The sequence below is a fragment of the Camelus dromedarius genome, chromosome 7 (genome assembly GCF_036321535.1).
Source record: "Camelus dromedarius isolate mCamDro1 chromosome 7, mCamDro1.pat, whole genome shotgun sequence".
In the NCBI taxonomy this organism is placed as follows: domain Eukaryota; kingdom Metazoa; phylum Chordata; class Mammalia; order Artiodactyla; family Camelidae; genus Camelus; species Camelus dromedarius.
In genome coordinates, this window is record NC_087442.1 from 9,976,711 (window position 1) to 10,001,403 (window position 24,693).

Sequence of the window (24,693 nt, forward strand, 5' to 3'; positions counted from 1 at the left end):
TAGGAAACTTCATCTTCTCTCATCCTTGTGCTATTCTCCCTCTACTATGAGTCACATGACCAGAGTAATACTCTAGTCTGCTCGATACCATGACCAAACTTTCTAATCCTGTAGATATATTAGTATTTCAGAGAGCTCAAGGGCTCTGATGCTCTATCTGGAACTCTTGGTAACCTTGTTTGTGCCTTATTTAAATCACAAGTGACTTCCCAAAACCTCATGGACTGAACAAAGTCTACTCTAGATTTCCCACATACTCTGTCCCTCTAATCACTCTGCCCTTTGGGCACAGAAAGTGCACAGCTGCCCCAAGGAGACATTATCTGCTTGCTCTCTGTGATCAGATAGTGCCATTGAATATATAATGAGAATCATACTTTGTTTTGGGGGTATTCATGACAGTAAGAACAGCTAACTGCAGAGGTGCTTAGATTAGCCAGCACAGAAGGGTCTATGGGCATTTGCATATGATAATTTTTCTTTTATCTATGAATAAACTAAGCTTAATAAACCATCTCAACTCTAAGAGATAATTTATGTAAGTTACAAGGGGAAGCAATAAAAGTACAAAATGTTCTCTAATTCTTTAGAATTTACTCTAGAGCTTCAGATTAGCAAGTCACTTTGTAATATTTCTATCAAAGAAAGAGGAAACCTATCTTTTCATGCTAATGAAAAGGAGAAAGTTGGAATACAAAATTATCACTGGCAAAGACCTCAGGTATCAAAGAGAGACAAGTGACCTCAAAAGGCAAAATCAGTGCCTAAGACCTGGCAGTGGAACTTGACCACATACAAATAATATTTTATGAGCTATTTCTAGAAGATGAATTAGGTAGTCTCTAATTCTGCTATAACATTTGAAACAATTCATGCAACACGAGTTCACCAGGTGAGGGATAAAAGGAAAAAAATACAGTGCAAGAAGTTGTTGATTATTTAATATATTCTCAGATACCAAATAAGAAGACTTAGTTGAAAAATCTGATGATAATCTCTTGTGGCTTTGAGTCTTTCACTCCCTAATCAGTAATTAATAGTTAAGGGCTTGACAAAGAAAATGTAGGAATCCCTGATCTTGGGTCAGTAGTTTCCTTTAAAGGCTCAGCAAGGTATTGGTTACAAATAGAAACACTCGGAGTTACATGTCATGTTTCTGTACCATCTTCGTGTTTTTTAAATTCCCTCTCTGTGGGAGTAAACAAACTGCTTTGCCAATGAACTTGCACTTCCCAGTTCAACTGTCATGATCTGTAGTCATCCCTCAGTATCCACTGGGTTTAGGACTCCAGTGTACACCAAAATCCATGGATGCTCAAGTACCTTATATAAAATGGCTTAGTATTTGCATATAACATGCACACATTCTCCTGTATACTTTAAATCATCTCTAGATTGCTGATAATATCTAATACAAACTAATGCTCTGTAAATAGTTGACAGCATGCAGCAAATTCAAATTTTTGGAACTTTCTGGAATTTTTTTTTTTTAAATTTGGATCAACCATTGGTTGAATTCATGGACATGGAACTCATGGATTTGGTGGACCAACTGCACCTTTTTTATCTGTCTAAAGAGAGCATACATTCAAGTCTATCCCAATTCACTGGAGCAAGAGAGGTAAGGAGGATGATGGAATAAGGACATAATACCAATAGTAAAAAAGAATTATTTTTTAACCAAAAATAAAAGGTTAAAAAGTAAAACAACAACAAAAGGTTTAAAACATTTTTGAAAATTTGCTACGTAAATAAAAGTTAAAAACAGATTTTCGAAAGAAAGTTGGTGTTTTAACTGACAATAATAATAAAATAAAGAGCATTCCTGAACCAGCTTTCCTTCCCAGAACTGTGACTCAAGCTTCCTAAAGTTACACATCAGAAGTGTTCTTCTCAAAAAAGAAGCCACCTGGAAAGCGTGAGATTTCCCAAAAATGTTAATTGGCTAAATTGTTCTCCCCACCTGATTCCCACTTCCTAATGCATACCTGCACTGCCTGGAGCAACAGAAGGTTTAAAGCCAGTTATCCAGGTGAAGTGACCTTCTGGTTAGCACAAATCTGTTCTCCGGTCCCGATTTCCAAGAGTGGACATGTGCTGGGAGGGTGCAATGTGACACAGGGAACACGACCTGTATTAACTAGACTCAATGGTTCCTATGAATGCAGTAAAAGCGCTGTGCTAAGTACCTCATTTCTCAGAGGTATTCGAAAGAAATTTCTCCTCTATTTGGCTACCCAAATATATTTTCTTAAAACCAACTGCCAAAATGGGATGTTTATCTCTCTAGTAACCAAATTCAACCTAATTGTCACATGAGCCTAGAAGGAGGCTGTGTTTTAAGGAATTCCTTGTTTCTTGACTGATAATCCTAAGAAACCACTGGAGAGCCTCTGAGAGTGACTGCCTTACCTCTAGCACAAGAGGACAGCATTGTCCCAGGAAGAGCAGGGCTGGGCAAGATGTAGCATTTGGAAGAAGTAACTCTTTTCCCTCAGAGATAAAATCTCTACAGGCCAATTACACTGTGCTCGTTAGGCTTCTGTTACTTTTTCTCCTTCTCTATATGGTGATTCTCTCACAAACTCTCATCTGCTTTTAAAAGAATTTTAAAATGAGAATTCTGTTTTTCCTGATCCAGAAACATAAGAAGAGAATCTAAATCCCCAGTTCCCCTGGAGACATTCTCCTGTCTTTGCTGAAGTTGTAACTTGAGGAAGTTGTAGCTTGCCCAAGACTTTCTGTCCGTGTATTCATGATTGAGATTATTTGACCCAAAGTACCCAATTATTCATGGACCATCAGTGGGATCTTTGAGCAGTATCTCCTGTAACAAGGTTCTGAAGTTGTACATGAGTTAAGATCATATATTATCTTCACAACTAATGCAGCTATTTCACGGAACTTTTCCCCATTTTGTCTCACGATTGGAGGTTCCTTTTAACTGAGCATTGTCACATTATTTATTTTTGCATCTAGATGTCTTTCTTTGTATTCTGAAAATACTACAGAGATTTACTACCTACTTTAAGCAACTCAAATCTGATATCCATTCCACTGATAGACATTTAGGTTGTTTCTAGTTTGTAACTTTCTACCACTAATTCTTTAAAGATTACCCTGATATCTAAACTAAACAAAAACATCGCAAATTAAAAAGAAAGAAAGAAAGAAAGAAAGAAAGAAAGAAAGAAAGAAAGAAAGAAAGAAAGAAAGAAAGAAAGAAAGAAAGAAAGAAAGAAAGAAAGAAAACTACAGATCAAAATCACTCATCATCATAGAGACAAAAATACACTTAAAATACTGGTAAATTGAATCCAAATATATAAAAAATAATATATTATTTCTAAGTTGAGTTTATCCCAGAAATGCAAAGTTAGTACAAAATTCAATTGATCAATATTCTTCAAATGTGTCAAGACATGAAAGATAAGGAAAGATTCAACATGTTACAGAATAAAGGAGCTTAAAGAGAAATAATAAGCAGATACAACATGGGATCCCAGATAATGTTCTAAATTTTTTAAAAGTAATTAGTGAGAAAACTGATACTTTTTGAAAAATTAACAAATGTAATTTACCAAATCAAGAGACTACAGAGATTATGTATGTGTGTGATATCTCAATAGATTAGGAAAAATTATTTGACAAAATTCAATATCCATTAATGATAAAAACTAAGGAATCTAGAAATAGAAGAGAATTCCCTCAATTCTAAAAAAGGGCAAAGTTCTAATAATTAACATCATTCTTAATGGTGAACGACTGAATGTTTTTTCTCTGAGGTCCAGAACATTCAAGCATATTCACTCTCAACACTTCTATTCAACATTGTACTGAAGGTTCTATTCTCAGAAATAAGGAAAACAAAAGAAATAAAAGAAGAATCTATCAAGGGGAAAAAATGGAAATCTAGTAAGAGGTTTTAACAATGATAAAGGATGCATATCAATATGAAATGCTAAATTTTATTTCTATATTCTATCAATGAACAAGTGGAAATTAAAATTATAATAAAGTATCATGTAAAATAGCATAAAATCATGGAATACTAGAGAAAGAGCTAATGAAATACATGCAACATTTATATCATGGAAACTATAAACTGATTAGAGACATTAAAGAAACCTAAATAAATGGAAAGACATACCATGTTCATGGACTGTAGGATTCAATATTGCCTAGATGACAGATCTCCCCAGTTTGACTAATAAATTCAGTGTAATTCTAATCAAGTTTCCATTAGGCTTTTTTTTAAACTTTTGATGAGCTAACTATAAAATATATGTGGAAAACAAGGAACCTAGAACACAGACAAAGTAATTTTTAAAATGTAGAACCAATTTGGAGTGACATACTCTCTGATTTAAAGACTTACTATCAAGGTACAGGGATCTATACAGTATAACACTGCTTTAGCAGTAGAGATATGAGTCGGTGGAATACACAAGAGAGTCCAGAACTATTCCAAATTTACTAATTTATTCAACTGATTTTTGACAAAGATACTGAAATAATTTGAAGGAGAGAGCAATATTGACCATAATGGAGCTGAAAAAAAAAAGAAAGAAAAAGAGAGGAGGGGAGGGAAGAGACACTGGGGAGGAGAGGGGGAGAATATGAAACTCTCATGCACTTCTGGTGGAAATGAAAAATTGTACAGCCACTTTAAAAAGATTTTGATAGTTTTTTAATAATAAGTATATAGTTGCCTTATATTTTAGGAACCCAACCTCCAGAAATTCCCCTAAGAGAAATAAAAGTATTTGTCCATAAAAACACCTGTATGCTGATACTTATATCAGCTTGATTCATAAATGCCAAAATCTAGAGACAACCAAAATATCCATCAACTAGTGAATGTATAAACAAATTGCAGTACATCCACACAATGAGGCACTACTCAGCAATAAAAAGAAATAAACTAGTGATATACACAACAATATGCATGAATCTTGATGGTGTTATTATAAGTGAAAGAAGACAGACACAAAAGGCTACATTCAATATGGTTACTTTTATTTTGACAGATGGAAAGGGCAAAATTATACACACAGAAATTCAATTAGTGGTTACTTATGGCTGGGGGTGAGAAGAGGGCATTGGCCACAAATTGGGATAAGGGAACTTTTGGAAATATTCTATATCTTCTTTATGGTGGTTATAAATATTTGTCAAAATTCATATAACTATACACTTTAAAATGATGAATTTTGATGTATGAAAATATGCACCAATAAATATGCCTAAGAAAAGAGAGTGAAAAGGGGCAAAATCAGAGTGAAAGAAAAAGTACAAGTTCAATATACATTCGAAGGACAATATACAAAACTATAAATAAATTTATCTCAACATATTTGAAAACAAGTCAAATGGACAAATTTTTGGTAAAATACAACTTGCCAGAAGTTGATGTAATATAAAATAGCCTGAAGAAATATTCTAGAAGCATTAGAAAAGTGAATTCTGTATTAAAAGTAGTATTCTCACAAAGATAGCTGTAGAGGTGAGTTCCATCAAACTTTCGTAACACCGAGTCATTGCAACCTTACACTTTTTCTTTCTTTTTTTTTTTTTTAACATTTTTATTGATTTATAATCATTTTACAATGTTGTGTCAAATTCCAGTGTTCAGCACAATTTTTCAGTTATTCATGGACATATACACACTCATTGTCACATTTTTTTCTCTGTGAGTTATCATAACATTTTGTGTATATTTCCCTGTGCTATACAGTGTAGTCTATTCTACAATTTTGAAATCCCAGTCTATCCCTTCCCACTCTCCACCCCCCTGGTAACCACAAGTCTGTATTCTCTGTCTGTGAGTCTATTTCTGTCCTTTATTTATGCTTTGTTTTTGTTTGTTTGTTTGTTTTTGGTTTTGTTTTTTAGATTCCACATATGAGCCATCTCATATGGTATTTTTCTTTCTCTTTCTGGCTTACTTCACTTAGAATGACATTCTCCAGCAGCATCCATGTTGCTGCAAATGGCATTATGTTGTCGGATTTTATGGCTGAGTAGTATTCCATTGTATAAATATACCACCTCTTCTTTATCCAGTCACCTGTTGATGGACATTTAGGCTGTTTCCATGTTTTGGCTATTGTAAATAGTGCTGCTATGAACATTGGGGTGCAGGTGTCATCCTGAAGTAGATTTCCTTCTGGATACAAGCCCAGGAGTGGGATTCCTGGGTCATATAGTAAGTCTATTCCTAGTCTTTTGAGGAATCTCCACACTGTTTTCCATAGTGGCTGCACCAAACTGCATTCCCACCAGCAGTGTAGGAGGGTTCCCCTTTCTCCACAGCCTCTCCAGCATTTGTCATTTGTGGATTTTTGAATGACGGCCATTCTGACTGGTGTAAGGTGATACCTCATTGTAGTTTTGATTTGCATTTCTCTGATAATTAGTGATATTGAGCATTTTTTCATGTGCTTTTTGATCATTTGTATGTCTTCCTTGGAGAATTCCTTGTTCAGGTCTTCTGCCCATTTTTGGATTGGGTTGTTTATTTTTTTCTTATTGAGTCATATGAGCTGCTTGTATATTCTGGAGATCAAGCCTTTGTCGGTTTCACTTGCAAAAATTTTCTCCCATTCCGTAGGTTTTCTTCTTGTTTTACTTCTGGTTTCCTTTGTTGTGCAGAAGCTTGTAAGTTTCATTAGGTCCCATTTGTTTATTCTTGCTTTTATTTCTTCTAGGAGAAAATTTTTGAGATGTATGTCAGATAATGTTTTGCCTATGTTTTCCTCTAGGAGGTTTATTGTATCTTGTCTTATGTTTAAGTCTTTAATCCATTGTGAGTTGATTTTTGTATATGGTGTAAGGGAGTGTTCTACCATCATTGTTTTACATGCTGCTGTCCACTTTTCCCAACACCATTTGCTGAAGAGACTGTCTTTATTCCATTGTATATTCTTGCCTCCTTTGTCGAAGATGAGTTGACCAAAAGTTTGTGGGTTCATTTCTGGGCTCTCTATTCTGTTCCATTGGTCTATACGTCTGTTTTGGTACCAATACCATGCTGTCTTGATGACTGTAGCTCTATAGTATTGTCTGAAGTCTGGGAGAGTTATTCCTCCAGCCTCTTTCTTTCTCTTCAGTAATGCTTTGGCAATTCTAGGTCTTTGATGGTTCCATATAAATTTTATTATGATTTGTTCTAGTTCTGTGAAATATGTCCTGGGTGATTTGATAGAGATTGCGTTAAACCTGTAGATTGCCTTGGGCAGTGTGACCATTTTAACAATATTGATTCTTCCAATCCAAGAGCATGGGATATCTTTCCATTTTTTAAAGTCTTCTTTAATTTCCTTCATCAATGGTTTATAGTTTTCTGTGTATAATTCTTTCACCTCCTTGGTTAGATTTATTCCCAGATATTTTATTACTTTGGGTGCTATTTTAAAGGGGATTGTTTCTTTACTTTCTTCTTCTGTTGATTTATCGTTAGTGTAAAGAAATGCAACTAATTTTTGAACGTTAATTTTGTAACCTGCTACCTTGCTGAATTCTTCAATCAGCTCTAGTAGCTTTTGTGTGGACCTTTTAGGGTTTTCTATATATAGTAACATGTCATCAGCATATAATGACACTTTTACCTCTTCTTTTCCAATTTGGATCCCTTTTATTTCTTTCTCTTGCCTGACTGCTGTGGCTAGGACTTCCAGGACTATGTTGAATAGGAGTGGTGATAGTGGGCATCCTTGTCTTGTCCCAGATTTTAGTGGGAAGCTTTTGAGTTTTTCACCGTTGAGTACTATGCTGGCTGTAGGTTTGTCATATATAGCTTTTATTATGTTGAGATATGTTCCCTCTATACCCACTTTGGCGAGAGTTTTATCATAAATGGGTGTTGAGTTTTATCAAATGCTTTGTCTGCATCGATTGAGATGATCATGTGGTTTTTGTCCTTTCTCTTTTTGATGTGATGTATTACACTGATTGATTTGCGTATGTTGAACCAGCCTTGTGTCCCTGGGATGAACCCCATTTGGTCATGATGTATAATCTTTTTTATGTGTTGTTGGATTCTATTTGCTAACATTTTGGTGAGGATTTTGGAATCTATGTTCATCAGTGATATTGGCCTATAATTCTCTTTTTTTGTAGTGTCTTTGCCTGGTTTTGGTATCAGGGTGATGGTGGCTTCATAGAATGAGTTTGGGAGTATTCCCTCCTTTTCAGTCGTCTGGAAGAGTTTGAGAAGGACTGGTATGAGTTCTTCTTTGTATGTTTGGTAGAATTCCCCGGTGAAGCCATCCAGTCCTGGACTTTTATTTGTAGGGAGGTTTTTAATTGCTATTTCTATTTTCTTTCTAGTGATTGGATTGTTCAAGTGTTCAGATTCTTCTTGATTCAATTTTGGTAGACAGTATGTTTCCAGAAACTTGTCCATCTCCTCTAGGTTATCCAGTTTGGTTCCATATAGTTTTTCATAATATTCTCGTATGATATTCTGTATTTCTATTTTGTTTGTTGTAATTTCTCCATTTTCCTTTCTTATTTTGCTAATTTGTGCTCTCTCTTTTTTCTTTTTTGTGAGTTTGGCCAGAGGTTTGTCGATTTTATTTACTTTTTCAAAAAACCAGCTTTTGGTTGGTTGATTTTTTCTATGGTCTTGTTAATCTCTATTGTATTTAATTCCTCTCTGATCTTTATTATTTCCTTCCTTCTGCTGCTTTTTGGGGCTTTTTGTTCTTCTTTTTCTAATTCATTCAGGTGGTGGGTTAAATTGTTTCTTTGAGATTGTTCTTCTTTTTTGAGGAAGGCCTGTATCGCTATAAACTTCCCTCTTAGCACTGCCTTTGCTGTGTCCCATAGGTTTTGAGTGGTTGTGCTTTCATTATCATTTGTCTCAAGGTATTTTTTAATTTCAGCTTTGATTTCCTCATTGATCCATTGTTTTTTCAATAACATATTGTTTAATCTCCATGCTTTCCTTTTTTTCTCCTTTGTTTCTCTGTTGTTGATTTCCAGTTTCATGGCATTGTGGTCAGTAAAGATGCTTGAGATAATTTCTATCTTCTTAAAATTGTTGAGGTTTCTTTTGTGCCCAAGTACATGATCGATCCTGGAGAAAGTTCCATGTGCACTTGAAAAGAAAGTATATCCTATTTTGGGGGGTGTAATTCTCTGAAAATATCCACCAAATCTAGTTTTTCTATTGTAGTATTTAATTTCTCTGTTGCCTTGTTTATTTTCTGTCTGGAAGATCTGTCTAGTGATGTTAATGCAGTGTTAAAATCTCCAACTATGATTGTATTCCCATCAATATCCCCCTTTATCTCTGTTAGTAATTCTTGTATGTACTTAGGTGCTCCTATATTGGGTGCATATATATTAACGAGTGTAATATCCTCATCTTGTATCACTCCTTTAATCATTATAAAATGTCCTTCTTTATCTTTCTTTATGGCCTTTGTTTTAAAGTCTATTTTGTCTGAAATCAGTACTGCAACACCTGCTTTTTTGGCTTTTCCATTTGCATGGAATATCCTTTTCCATCCTTTCACTCCCAATCTATATGTGTCCTTCTCCCTAAAGTGGGTCTCTTGTATGCAGCATATTGAAGGTTCTTGCTTTATTATCCAGTCTGCCACTCTGTGTCTTTTGACTGGAGCATTTAGTCCATTAACATTTACAGTAATTAATGATAGATGTGTGTTTATTGCCATTTTGAACTTATCTTTGCAGTTGAATTGGTATATCCTCTTTGTTCCTTTCTTCTTCCTTTTGTGGTTTGGTAATTTTCCTTTGTACTATCATGGATTTTATTTAATTTTTGTGACTCCTTTGTAAATTTTTGGCTTGTGGTTTCCCTTTTTTGTAAATCTAGCAACCCATTACTATAACTGTTTTTATTAAACTGATAGTAACATGATCTCAAACCCATAGTACTGTTAAAAAAAATTTGAAAAAGAAAAAAATATTCTATATTTCCCTGTCTCCCTCTCCCACTCTCAGTGATTTGTATGTCTTCTTTTATAATTTCATGTTTACTTTATTTGTAATTCATGAGTTATCACCTTTCCAGTTGTGTGTTTCTCATTTCTGTAGCATCCTGCTGCTTTTCTATTTAGAATAGCCCTTTCAATATTTCTTTTAGCATGGGTTTAGTGTTGCTAAACTCCTGCAGCTTTTTTTTGTCTGTGAAACTCTTTATTTCTCCTTCTATCCTCAAGGATAGCCTTGCTGGATAAAGGATCCTAGGCTGCATCTTTTTTTCATTCAGGGCTTTGAATATATCTTGCCACTCCCTTCTGGCCTGTAGTGTGTGTGTAGAGAAATCAGCTGAGAGCCTTATGGGGGTTCCCTTGTAAATTACTCTTTGCTTTTCTCTTGCTGCCTTTAGAATCCTTTCTTTATCCTTGACTCTGGCCATCTTGATTATGATATGTCTTGGTGTGGGTCTATTTGGGTTCTTCCTGTTTGGACCCTCTCAGCTTCCTGTACTTGGATATCTGATTCCTTCTTTAAGTTTGGGAAGTTTTCAGTCATGATTTCTTCAAAAACCTTTTCAATCCCCTTTGATCTTTCTTCTCCTTCTGGGACCCCTATTATGCGAAGATTGGGATGCTTTATGTTATCCCATAGGTCCCTTATGCTATTTTCATTATTTTTTATTTGCTTCTCTTGTAGTTCTTCTGAATGGGTGCTTTCAATTGCCCTGTCTTCTAGATCACTTATTCGTTCCTCTGCATTATCTAGTCGGCTTTGCACAGCTATTAGATCATTCCTCATCTCTGTCAATGAGTTTACCCATTCTACTTGGCTCTTCTTTATAGCTTCAATTTCATTTTTGACATATTTTATATCTCTAAACACTATCTCTTTTAATTCCTTCAGCAATTCGATCACTCCTTTTTTGAAATCTTGATCTAGTAGGCTATCAATGTCTATTTCGTTGATCTTTCTTTCAGGGGATTTCTCTTGTTCTTTTAATTGGGAAAGGTTTCTCTGCTTCTTCATCTTGCTCATACCTCTTTGGCACTGTGGTTTATGGAGTATCAGTTGTTTATTTTGGTCCTTAAGGATTTTATCTATCTGATGCCTATTTAGGAATAGAACTTAGGAAAAAAAGAAAAAAAAACAAGAGAGAGAGAGAAACAATTTTAAAAGAAGGGAGAAAGAGGATTTGAAAACAGTGTATAATGAATAATAGAAGAGTGAGTTGAAGCAGAGTATTAATCGGGTTGAGACGTCCTTTTGAAACCTTTACAAAAAAAGGGGGGGTGATGAATAGATGTATTTGAAACCTGTGTCTAATCAATAGCAGGACATCAAAACCCAAGAGAAATAGAAATGAATTAAGAAGTAAAGATTAAGAGAGTAATAGAAAATAGAACAGGTAAAAACAGATTAAAAAAAAGGGGGGGGGGGTTGTCGGTGTTCTCCTGGAGTCTGCGTGCTTTTAATGTGAAGTCTTTCTGTCTTCGTCCTGTTTTGGAAGCTCAGCTTGCTGTTTTCAGAGGCCCTCCGCTGGCGCCCTCTTCTGTGCTGCTCCCAGCACCTGTCGACAAGCAGATCGCGCCTCCTCCTAACACTGGGTCAGGTGCAGCTCTCTGCTGTGGGCGGGCGGGTCGCTGCCCCTCCGGATGCCGCAGTCAGATGTTGCAGACTGGCCAGGTAGGAGGGCGGGTCGTGCCCCCTCCCAGCACCTCGGTCAGGGGCTGTGTTCCTGCCCGAAAGGCGGGGGGCCGCTCTCGCTCTACCTGCGCCGCCGCCGGTAGCTCTGCTGCTCTGTGCGGCTGTCGGCGCTCCGCCCTGGTCGGCGCTCCGCGGGTGCGCTCGGGGAAGACCGAGGGACAGCCCTGTCCCTGCTCCGAGCCAAAACCCAGCTCCTTGTTTCTTTGTGGAGCAAGTTCTGAGGGACCAGGATGGAAGGATCCTATCTGCCCCGGGCTGCAGGCCAGTCTCAGTCTGGCCTTTGAGGCTGCTAAGCCCTTTGGTGCGGATGCAGGTTTCGCCCCCGCCCCCGCCTGAGTCCTCAGCGTGGAGGATATGGCGGCTGCGCCTGAGCCCCGCCTCTCTTCCCTCGAAAACTTTCCGCGGGTTTTCAGAGATGGGGGTGTGCACCCTTCCCCCGAGAGCACATCAACCTTGCTGTTTTATGGAGGGCCCAGGTTGTTCTGCCCTGTGCACCCACAGCCACGGGGCGCAGCCCCTTGCGTTCCCCCGGGGCTGCCTCCGCGCAGCCACTTCCGTCCTCCGCCCGGCTTGTGCAGCCTGGCCCTGCCCGCGGCTGCCGGCCCGCGTCTCAGGCTGGGTGTCGGGGGGACGCTCTGTGCCCGTTTAACTTAGTTTTGTTAGTCAAGGGCTGCTCTGTACAGATCCGAGCCTCGGAGGCTCCCCCTCCGTCCCGCTGGCCTCTCAGTTGGAGAGGGGAGACCCAGCGAGCGAGCGCCAGTCCTCCTTTGCCGCTCCCTCCCCGCGGGACCCGTCCCGCGCTGCTTTGCCTTTTGTTCTTTCTTTTTTCCTTTTCTCCTACCAGATTTTTGGCGTCTTTATCTTTTGAAGAGGGCGATGTTCTGTCGGAGTTCTGCAGGTGCTCTGGTTGGCTGAGTGGGTCTGTAGATGTGGGTCTTGGTGTATTTGTGGGAGAGGGTGACCTGCGAGCGTCCTTCTACTCCGCCATCTTCTCCGTCTCTCAACCTTATACTCTTTAACAAGCATGTAGTTGCGCATTACACAAAGGTAGAGAGAGAAGGTAGTAAGACAACTATATTTTACTTGGCCCATGTTTTACTTAGCAATGGATGTGCCCTCATATGGAATTTTTTTTCCTAAAGGGATGCCTTTTTCTAGTTGGAACAAAGACCATGCTGGTCTTACTTAGCTGGGTCATGTGATGTCTACATTTATCCTGTCTTCATCACATAAGTTTATGATAATTCATCTTAAAGCAACATTATTCTCTTTTCACAAACTAGCTCTTCTTCCTAAATTCTATATTCACGTACCATGGGATCATATCTTTTCATTTCAAAAAAAAAAAAGAAAAATCAAGAAACTACCAGGGATTGTTCAAAGTCACAGTTTCCTTCCTCTTATATTGTCTTCTTAAGGATCTCTAAATGTTCATGGGTTATCACAAGTTTTACTTTCACTTGACCCCTAGCAATGGTACTTAAATAGCACTTAAGATTTAGTGAGTGCACATAGCAAGTTCTTATATAATACTTATAACAGTACTTAAGTAATAGCTAGATGACACTTGGTACTTGTGATCGCTCTTAGCAGAAATGCATCTCTGTAAAGCTGTCTGCAACAAAAATTTATTTTAAAGACCTTGTCTTGTCTTATAATGTCTCAGTAATTTTAAAGAAAATAAAATATCAAGCAAATTAAACTCTTGGTGGCCTTTCCAAATTCTCTCCTGACATTGGTGTTCTCATATTTTGAATAGGAATAATAATGCCAGACTTCCTTACCTTACTGGATAAAGGAAAAAGGAACAGGGCGATAGCCATCACGGCAATAATTTTTGAAAACGTGGATGTTTTAGTTTGAATTGTGTGCACATCCCCCAAATTCATATGTTGAAATTTTAACCACCAGTAACACAGAATGTGACTGTATTTGGAAACAGGATCTGTAAAGAGGTAATTAAATTAAAATGAGGTCATTGGGGTGGGCCCTAATCCAACATGACTGGTGTCCTTATAAGAGGAGATAAGACACAGACGTGCACAGAAGGAAGACCACGTGAAGACACAAGGAGAGCAGTCTCAGAAGAAAACAATCCTGCCAACACCTGGATCTTGGGCTTCTAGCTTCCGGAATTGTGAGAAAATACATTTGCGATTTAAGCCACCCCGTCCGTAGTGCTTCGTTATGGTGGTCTTACAGTGAATGAGTAAAACAACAGAAATGAGATGATGGATATTAAAGTACTTTAAAAACTAAAATAATTCTAATGTAAATTAATGTTGCCCAAATTAACAATAATAAAAGTAATGTTGGCACCCATATCTATATGCAGCAATTTTTCTCTTAAAAATGGTTTACTTTAACAAAGTCTAGAGAAATGAAATACCTTGCCCCAAATCACAAAGGGATTTAGGAAATTAGATCTAGCTAGCTCCAGAATTACCATGCTTTGAATACTGGGTTTTATAGAACATACTTTTTAAATACTATTTTTATTTTGTGTAAATAATTACTAACAATGGAGACAGTATATTTCATAGGCCTAGCTTTATCAAAAATTTCTCAAATAAAAATAGAATATCTTTTTCCACTGGAAGCCCTGGAGGTAAGAGGTTCTCCTCTAAAATCTTTATTTTCTCACTGCTAGAAGTAGTGAAACTTTTTAGAAGCAGAGAGGGACAGTGGTTCAGAACAAAGTTTCTAAGGCAAGATATCCTAAGCACCAGCTAAGAAAAGTGAAAAGATCTTGATAACCAGCTTAAGAGATGTTTTGTTATATTTGTCACAATAAGAAAAATCTCTCTAGAAGCCAAATACAAATTATTTTTAGTAGGATTTAAAAACTCACAAAAAGGCTTGTTTCTAGCCTAGAGAGAAATCAGCATTGAATTTACCCTCCCACCTGAAGCAACTACAGATCAGGGGAAAAGATATTAAGTCACAATTTTCAAGGCAGTGGATATCAGGCAATGAAGGATAATGATCTTTGAGATATGGGAAAGAAATACCATGTTGACACTAATCGAAAGAAAGGTGAAGCCTCTGTATTAATACCAGTCCAAGTAGATTTCAGAGCAAAGAACACTACCAGGGATCAAGAAAGGCATTTCATAATAGGAAAAAAATTCAATTCATCAAGAATACAGAGTAATCATAAATACTGAGGTGCTTAATAGCAGAACTTCAAAACACATGAAGCAAAAACTGATAGAAATGAAAGAAGAAACTGGCAAATGCACAATTATAGAGATTTTAATACTTCTCAATAATTGATAGAAGTAGAAGGAAGGGAACAGTACCGAAATGGTAAGGAAATAGAAAACTTGAACAGCACTATCAACCTTGATCTAGTTGACATTTATTGAATGCCAATCAACAATAACAGAAAACATGGGTTTTTTAAATGTATGGAGCATTTATAAAGATTGAATTTATGATAGGTGATAAAATAAGTTTCTATAAATCAAAATGATTCAAGTCAAGAATATGTTAATATGTTAATGCCTCATAGCTCTAACATAGGGCTTGGCTGCGGAATGGCCACACAACCCAGGCTAAGCCAGCTTGGATCCATCTGAGACTTTCCTGGTAGAGCTGGCAGAAAAGTCAGGATTTTGTCTCTCATATCATGTTGTGCATCTGGGACCTCTAAGGATCACTTTTTCCATCTCATGGAGGAAATCTATGAGTGATAGACTAGAACAAGGCCCATGGAGAGAAGCAAAGCAAGAGGCAGGAAAAAAGAAAGAGAAAAATAAACAAACTTAAAAATATTTTTCGGACTCTGGATTCATTTAGATACTACAGTCTAGATTCATGATACCAGTTCACTACTATATTCCACAGTTACTTACTTTACTTAGTTGTTAATTTTGTTTAGGCCAATTTGTTTTCGGTTTTATCACTTGGAATTATAATAGTCCTAACTATAGTGGTTACATGATGGCTCTGTGGGTTTTTGACATCTTCAGCTAGTACTGACCCACACACAACAGACTTGAAGTGTCAAAACACATTGTGGTATCCCAAAAGGAGTGGCCTTGCTGAGATTTAGGATGACTTTGGATTCAGACAAGCCAAGGTTGAACTGAATCTAGGTTCAAGGGGAGATTTCTAGCTGTCTGAAATAGCATGAGTTATATATACTTGAAACTCATTTTTTTCCTCTGTACAATGTGGGTAATAGTATCTGTATTTTGAAGAGGTATTAATACAAATTTATAGGATTTACGAGGCCTTTAAACTTTAAAATTTGTAAGTAGAGCACAGATTTAGCTAAGATAGCTCTGTTCTTTCAAATTTTTATGACTTTAACTTAAATATCATATTTATATAACTGATGGGAATTCAATACCCCCTTTACAACTTTGTAGACCTCTTGGCTCCCAAAAAGTGAATAAACATGTGTGAAACAGTACTACTAATAGCACCCCACAAAACATAGTCACTAAATTAAAACTATATAAAATAGGGGATCAAATATCTAGACTGCTCAGAGGGGTTTGGTGAGGAAGTACCACAGCACTGCCACCAAGGACTTGGCCAAAGTTTAACAGGGTGTCCTGTGACTCAGGTCCCATAGCAGGATAAACTCAACAACATTCAGTTGTCCATACCCAAGGGGCTGTAAAGGCCAAAAAAAGGGTAGAAACAAATTGGGCAGAAGGACCTGCTTAGATAGAATAAGTCAAAGTAGACAAAGTCCAGGGATACAGACTAAGATATGCAAAAACAGATGGGACAGACATCAAGTCCACAGTGAATTAACCCTAGACTATTTGTCGTCTGTCCTCTGAGCTTATGATTCACTTGTGAGTATTGGTGTTCAATGAAGGAAGAGTTCTCTACAGATAGAGCAGTATTTCTCAAACTTTCATTCATTATTATCCCCCTAAGGAAATTTTTCAGAGATCTTTCTCTTAATCACCCACCCCCATGAAAATTTAATGCCATAGATATACTGTATATCTGTTTATATACTGTGTATCTATTTATATAGACCCTTTGAAGGACCTTAAACCATTCAAATATCTAAGATATTTTTGTCCCCTCTATGAAGATCAATTTTCATCCCTTTGGGGGTGATATCTCTCCCAATGAGAATGCATGAGACAGAATTTGTTCTTTGTTGTCAAAAACTAGAGGTCCATTTTCCAGACACTTTTCTGACATCTACTCTTCTGTTAGATCCCTTAGATTGTTTGGGGTGGAACAGCTAGTTGGCCTAAAACATTTGCCAGAGTGTCATGGAGGACAGGAGGTAGGGGAAATTGGAAAGATACTCTACTAGAAAAAAAAGATAATAGCTAACAGTTACCAAGTGCTTTTTGTGTGTCAGCCACTTGACTAAGTGCTTTACATATAATATTCCATTTTATCCTCTCAAAATTCTCATGAGGAGCTTATCATTCTTCATAAGCTATGAAAAAGAAAGCTTAGTCTTAAGGAGGTTTTGTACCATGTCCAGGATTGCACTTACTGTTTTATTATCTTGCTATGTTTTGACGAAGAAGATGCAGAAGGCTCACAGGAGTCAGGAAACTGCATACGTACAGGGACAAGACATTTTCTGTAAGATGGGAAAAAAAAACCCCTCATGATGCTGAGAATCAGATTTCACTGAGAACAGCCTAACTCCGAGTTGGAACTGGAAGGACAACCAAATCTCAACACTCTGACAAGATACACAACCACTTGGCAGTGTGCACCTATATTTTAGAGCACAGACGTAGGTCTCAAAATTCTAGATTTTAGTGGGATGAATGGGGGAGAACCTGATGGTCCTCAATATCAGAATAAGGGACAATACAAACTGAAAAATTCAGTTTGTATTTAAGGAAATGTATCCCCAAAAGACCTATCACTGCAGTTAAACGCTGCTAGGGCTAAGAAGTAATACAAATCACCCAATTAGTACTCAGCAAATACCTAAGATGGTAATCAATGCATGAATCGCCTTCTCCACTCAGCCATCAGTACGGAGCCCTTAGATCTTGGGCAACTGAACCTAAATGACTGTGAGAAATGAGATGCTTTCTGAAATGCAAACTGAAATGGGAACCATTTCATTTTCTCTTAGAAGCCTTCACCATTATAACCTCAGTCTACATGAGGGGAAAAAAAAATTCCTTCTTCCTTTGAATTCCAGAGCCTTTTCTGTGCATACCTTGTGTTATAATTTTTCATTTTTATTCTATAATGGAGTAGTAAACTATTGTCCATAGGCCAAATTTGTCCTGTCATTTGTTTTGTATGGCTCACAAGAAAAGAACAGTGTCTCATATTTTTAAATTATTGAAAAAAATCAAAAGAATAATAATATTTTATGATGGGAAAATTATATGAAATTCAAATTTCAGTGTCTATATATTAAAATGTATTGGTACTAGCCACACTTGTTTTTTTATATGTATTATCTATGGCTGTTTTAGTGCTGTGATGGCGAGGTTGAGAAGCTGTGATTTACACTATATGGCCCAGGAAGCCTAAAACTTTTTCTATCTGGCTTATCACAGAAACAGTTTCCCAACCCCTGCCCTGGACTGCAAACTTCCTGAGGTAGTGGCCATATCTAAACACAACTTTGATACCCCAAATTCTTACAACAGTCTTCAACAAAATCAATGCTCAAAAAAATGATCATCTGTCACTTTATATCAGAGAAGCCTGAGACTAAAGATAAAGTTGGTCATGTTAGAGAAAAATTTGACCACAAGACCTTGTAATTGAAGATGCTGGGATGTAATTCAGAGGCACTCCAGGCAGAGAGAGGTGTCCACGGGTAAAGGAGGCACATTTATCTCTACCCTATATGGATGGTTAAACTTCTGGATCTCTTCCACAGCATCCTCAGCAGTGGGGGCACCATCTTGCTTCACAGAGAAAATACGTGCCCGTGGAAACCCTTCAACTTCTAATCACCAGCTCCCAAGTACAAACCAACCAAGAGCCAACCAACTGATGTAATAGAGAGAGAGAGAAAAAGGGAAGTCCCTCTTAGAGTTTCAACAGAGGGAGAAGACCAACTGTTATCACATTCTTCGTCTTCTTCCTTTACTTATCCCTTGTTTGATCATTTCTTCTCCCTCTTTTATCTCATTTAGATCCTTGGAGGCCAGGTGCACTCACAGACCATGACAGTTCACAAGGCCTTGTGTCTGAGAGGCGGAGCACAAGGAGGCCCTTAACGTGGAGACGTGAGAGTAACATCAGCACTGCAGACCGACCTGTCCTGATAGCCCCAAATCCACACTAGCGCTGCATTATCCTCCACTGCCTTACCTAAGGAAACTGCTCTTCTTAGATTAACCATGTCTTGATACTGTATTCATATATCTCCTTGTTTATTTGCTTTATTTTTTCCCAAAGTTTCAAAGAAAAGAAAGGTTTGATGAATTTTCAAAAATTAGACAATTTTACCTTCTGCATGATTCCCAATATATATACAATAATTTTCTTATCAAATTATTCATATGCTATTTAGTAGTAAATGAATTTCATATTTTCCTTAAATAATACCATTCGGTACATACAACTCTTAGTTCTATTCTTATCAGAGTAAAATAAGGACTTAGTTAATGTTTCTCCCCTCAAATATTTTCATTACTCAGACTCTGTATATCCACATAAAGTAGATCCTACACAAAGACATTTTAATCAGCCTTGATAGCAACACCCTCCTTAGATGAGTGACACACAATTACTGGATATGACTACATACACCACACATTGTTTTAAGTGAGTGTTCAAATATGAAAATGTGTTTTGCTCACAATGGAAACACAATAGCACCTTTAAAATGTGGATGAATAAAACCAGTGTTCCAAGGCAAGATCCATGAATAGGTCCACAATTACGAAGAGTATGAAAAATCAAAACAATAAGTGATATTTCCTCAATTATGTCAGTGTCAGATACCATGTACACATACACACCGTATGCGGAGAGAGCTGATGGCTACTCTGAAGCTTTATTAAGTTGCACAGTCTTATATAGCAAAGAAGAATGACAAGGGAAATGGTTAACAGGCAGTGTCTGGCTCAAGGTCAGAAGACGCTTTATGTTTTGGTAAATCATGTTCGTGTTGGCACCAACGAGCCTTACAGCTTATCAGGGCGGAATGTATGAGAAACGGCTGCTTCACAATATTCTTCTTGGACTCAGGCGGCTGTGCCTGCCTTAGGTTGCCCCCCTCTGGGGATCTTACCCGTCCTTGGCTAACCAGCCTTCTCACCTCTTGAGTCTGCAGCTTTTTATAACTTTTTTACCATTCTGGCCCAAGGCTCGTTCCTTTGTTCCCACATTCGGGGGCCAACAAATTACTCTCAGGCCATACGAATGGACATTGAGTAATGGTGGGAAGTTCTATTACAGCAGTGCCTAACTCCACTGAACATGCCGCTCTGACATAAAAATACTCCTACATCCTATAGCCTAATCCAACCTCTCAGCCTCTACCCAACATCACCAGTACACGCTTCATCACCTCCTCCCTGGTTGCCATGGCAATGAAGCTGATGTTTGTCATACCTGAGTTGGGTGGGAGAACACAAAGGCAAAGCTCTTTTCTCTAAGTGATGCTCATGATTCATTAAGTTGCCAGTTTTGACGTTAATCCAGATAATTGCCCTAGTAGTTTCTGCCAGGCCCCCTTCACTTCCTTATTCCTGACACTGTAAATCAGGGGGTTCAGCATGGGTGTCAAAATGGCATAGAAGAGAAAGACCAACTTCTCCTGAAGGACAGAGGGGCTGGAACTGGGCTGGATATAAGTGAAAATGGCCATGCCATAGCACAGGACAACCACCGTCAGGTGGAGGCGCAGGTGTGGAAGGCCTTCTCTCTCCCCTCCGTGGACCGGATCTTGAGGATGGTGGAGATGATCTTGATGTAGGACAAGAGAACCAGGCAGAAAGGGGTCATCAGCAACACAATGCTAGAAACCACGATTGCAACCTCATTGGAGGACGTGTCCACACAGGCCAGCCTGACCACAGCTAGGAGTTCGCAGGATATGTGATCAATATACTTGTTTGTGCACATGGGCAACTGAAAGGTGATAGCAGTATGCATGAGAGAGTTGACAGAGCCACTGACCCAGGATGTGACGGCCAACCTAGCACAGAGCCCTCCGTGCATGACAACCGAGTATCTCAGGGGGTCACACACAGCCACGTAGCGGTCGTAGGCCATCACTGCCAGGAGAACAAACTCAATCCCACCCAGGCCCAGGGAGAAAAATAGCTGGGCTGCACAGCTCACAGGTGAGATTCCTTTACGTTCTGCAAGAAAATGCACAAGCATCTGAGGGATGATGCTCGTGGCATAAGAGACATCAACAATGGAGAGGTTGGTGAGGAAGAAATACATGGGGGTGTGGAGCCGGCTGTCCAATCTGATCAGAAGAACAATGAGGAAGTTTCCCAGCACCGTGACCAGGTACATGACTGAGAACAGGACAAAGAGAGAGATCTGTGTGTTCCAGTCACTGGACAGGCCAAGGAGAATAAACTCTCTCACCCAAGTCTGGTTATCTGTTCCCATTAAAAAATATGAAGATTCCTGGAGAATGTCATTCTAAGTGAAGTAAGCCAGAAAGAGAAAGAAAAGTACCATATGAGATCACTCATGTGAAATCTAAAAAAAGAAAAAGAAAAAGAAAGAAAAGAACATAAGTACAAAACAGAAACAGACTCATAGACATAGAATACAAACTTGTGGTTGCCAAGGAGGAGAGGGGTGGGAAGGGACAGACTGGGATTTCAAAATTTGGAGATACTGACAGGCATATGCAGAATAGATAAACAAGATTATACTGTACAGCACAAGGAAATATATACAAGATCTTGTGGTAGTTCACAGCAAAAAAAAAAATGTGACCATGAATATATGTATGTTCATGTATAACTGAAAAATTGTGCTCTACACTAGAATTTGACACAACATTGTAAAATGACTATAACTCAATAAAAATGTGTAAAAAATCTGAAGATTATTAATTGGCAGAGAGAGTCAGAAATGACAGAAGCTATTGAATCAAAGAATCATAAAAATGGTTCTTTTATCACCACATACTGTATGACTCTGGCCAGCCTTAGTCAGATATTTCAGATCATTTATGGGCCAAGATGCAGGCTTTATACAATACACATTATATCTGTATCAGAGATAGGCCAGTGCTTTCATAAGAACACAATATAGTCTTTGCGAGACCCAGTTAAATCTTGAAGATAATGCAGTACAATGTTGGTACAAAGCTATATCTTTACTAATTTACCTCCGATTCTAGGACACGGAAAGGATGGTAGGTGACAGTAATAGGTAAAATCACAAACAATGAAGAATAACCTGGCATGAAAGATGAAAAACAAACAAACAAAAAAGCTACCTTAAATATGTCAACTAGACCCATTATGATGAAATGGATAAATCTATTATAAAAGGAAATGCTGGGAAGAGGGAGGAACTTGTAGAAACATCTGGAATCAGAGAATCTGGGTTTGAAAGCATATTTTATTTAGCAGCCATATGATTATGGCTTGGTGACAAACTTTAATATACAAGAAAGGTAATATTAGACAACTTTCAAGCACATGTAAGCTCACATGTAGGTAACTTACGGAGAAAGTACCTTGTGAACTGTTCCCGGTCGCAGTGCTATGGGACTGGGAGTGCTGGCAGTAACATGGCCTCTGCCCTGGGGGAAAAGGCAGCAAATGTGACCTTCCTCGATCTCCTCTATAAATTCAGACACATATAAAATATATTTAAAAAAAATAAAATTGTAGGCAACATTTAATGAATCTTAGGGCTTAGGTTAATGGGACACTTTGAGAACTTTCCTTTCTTTTGGTATTTCTGACAGACTCTAGTCTCTTCAGCCTGAAAGGGATGAGGTGGGAAAGAGAATTTTAATTGTGTCCTGTTTTATTTTCCCTCTTCAACTTACTGCTATTAATAATCTACCCTTTGTATATTGGTTCAAAAGAAAGCAAAGAAGGGTATGAACGTTTAGACTTTCTCAATATAAGAGGGAAAGGAAAGCATATGGTTAAGGGCCCTTTCTCATTGCTCAAGGCAGAGAAGAAGGTATGAATTCTCGCAGATATACGTTGGAATAGAATTTCCCTTTTGTTTTCTTTTGCCCAAGAAGTGTTTTTCAGTAGACCTAATATGTTTTAATATCAGTTTTGAACATAAAATAGAAATATTTTAAATTTTTAGACATATCTGAAGCACGGACTCATTCTTACTATTCCTCCAAGCCTGCCTGTGCACTGACGTCCTTTCCTTGCAGTGGACAAAGCAATGAAACCAGGACAGAAAGGCAGCAAAGGAGACTAAGAGCACAAACGGAGCAGCTTGTCTCATCTCAGAACCCATAAAGGGGTTGGGCCAGGGGCTCTGAGCAGAAAGGGGAAGACAAAACAAAACAATTAGATCTACAAATGCCCTTCTCATTCATGATTCAGACACATACATTTTCATAAACCTCCTCCCTAATGTCCTCCTCAGAACTTGACCTCCCCTTTCAATAGTTCCTTCTTTCCTGCTGTATCATGCTAGTCTCATCACTTTGCTTCTCTCAAGCATGATCAATCTGAAAAAAAAAAATGTCTACTTGCCTGGAAACCAGAGCTGAACAAGGACTGAGTTAAGAGTCAGCCCTATTTAGCCCTCTCGCCTGTATAAGTTTGTTTGTGTTCTCTAGATGGCAAAATAGGAGGTTCCCATGGATGCATCAAATAAACACCTACACACAGATCAGTTCCCTTTGAGAGAAATCCAGAAACTAGTCGTGAGACTCCTACACATTAAATGACTGAAAAAATACCCACTTCAAAACTGGTAGAAGAAGCTGAGACACATTCACTGATGGCCACACTTGATTATCCTACCCTGGTAACTGTATTACAAACTTAAAACCATCTAACAATACCTTCCACTTCTAGTGGCTGACAGCTTCATAAATTACCTCGTCCCTTTCCCCCACATTATGAAGAAGAAAGCACTGAAAAAACTTAGCAGGCATGTACACTCTAGAATTCCTCAGTGTCTCATCTTCCAGAATTATACCCCTTCCACCATTCATACCAATTCAAAGAGAGTGTGGATGGATAAACCTTGGCTAAACCTCAAAAATACAATCTCAAAGTGTCAGGCTTGCAGGTGAGCCCATTACCCATATTATATCCCATTCATTGTAGAGATGACAGCTTTAGCTAAGGGATAAAAAGCCAAAAGCTTTTGTCTCTCCAGAGAGTCTGTGCATCATCTTATGTAACACTCTTTTAAGGCTTAATCACATTGGCCTTCTTATTGCAGTCCTCTGCAATCTCAGCAGAGACAAATAGATTTCCTGAATACAGAAGCAGAGCACATAAAGGTAGGTCCCACAACCCAAGGATATGCTTTCTTTCATGCTAGTCAAAGCAGAACCATACCTTTTCACGTTTGAGTAGTCAACAGAAATGCACTTTCATTTAAAGAGTCATATGGCCTGTGGCTGAATACTTGGTGGTTGTATATACACTAAATGCCTCCAGCATAAGCAGAAATATTTGCATCATCCTAATGCCTGGAAACAAAAGATCCCAGGACCACTTAGCTAGGTGAAGTTTCAAATATGGTTTTATAATCTGAGAGGACAGTCAGCTTTTCTTCTTTGTGGTCTTATTATCTACATCATATCTAAATTTTATTGTCTGACTTTTCATATAAACTGAGTCCAATTATTGAGACAGTTTCTCCAATATGTACAAGTCTGAAATTTACCACTGATGACATGTTACCATGATTTCATTTGTAAATACTCACCTTCTTTATATCACTTGTCCCGTATAGATAAGACTCGGGTATTTTTTGCAGTATAATTAATTCCCTGTCTGGTAAATCTACATAGCACACTCTCTACAGCTCATTCTAGAGGCACTGACCCTGAAATGAGAGTCAGGAGACCTCATTTCTAGTCCCAGGTCACATTCTCAGTATTTATGAGTTTAAGCAATCCATTTGATAATTTTACATTTCAAA

General features: G+C 38.0%; 1 protein-coding gene across 1 annotated transcript; it reads right to left on the reverse strand.

The window, feature by feature from the left end:
• Nucleotides 1–20,054: 20,054 nt before the first annotated feature.
• Nucleotides 20,055–21,204, reverse strand: LOC116153928 (olfactory receptor-like protein OLF3). The gene is given in 2 exon segments (XM_031454557.2): nucleotides 20,055–20,478; nucleotides 20,481–21,204. Coding segments are annotated over 2 exon segments (951 nt in total). The 3' UTR covers nucleotides 20,055–20,251.
• Nucleotides 21,205–24,693: the final 3,489 nt, after the last annotated feature.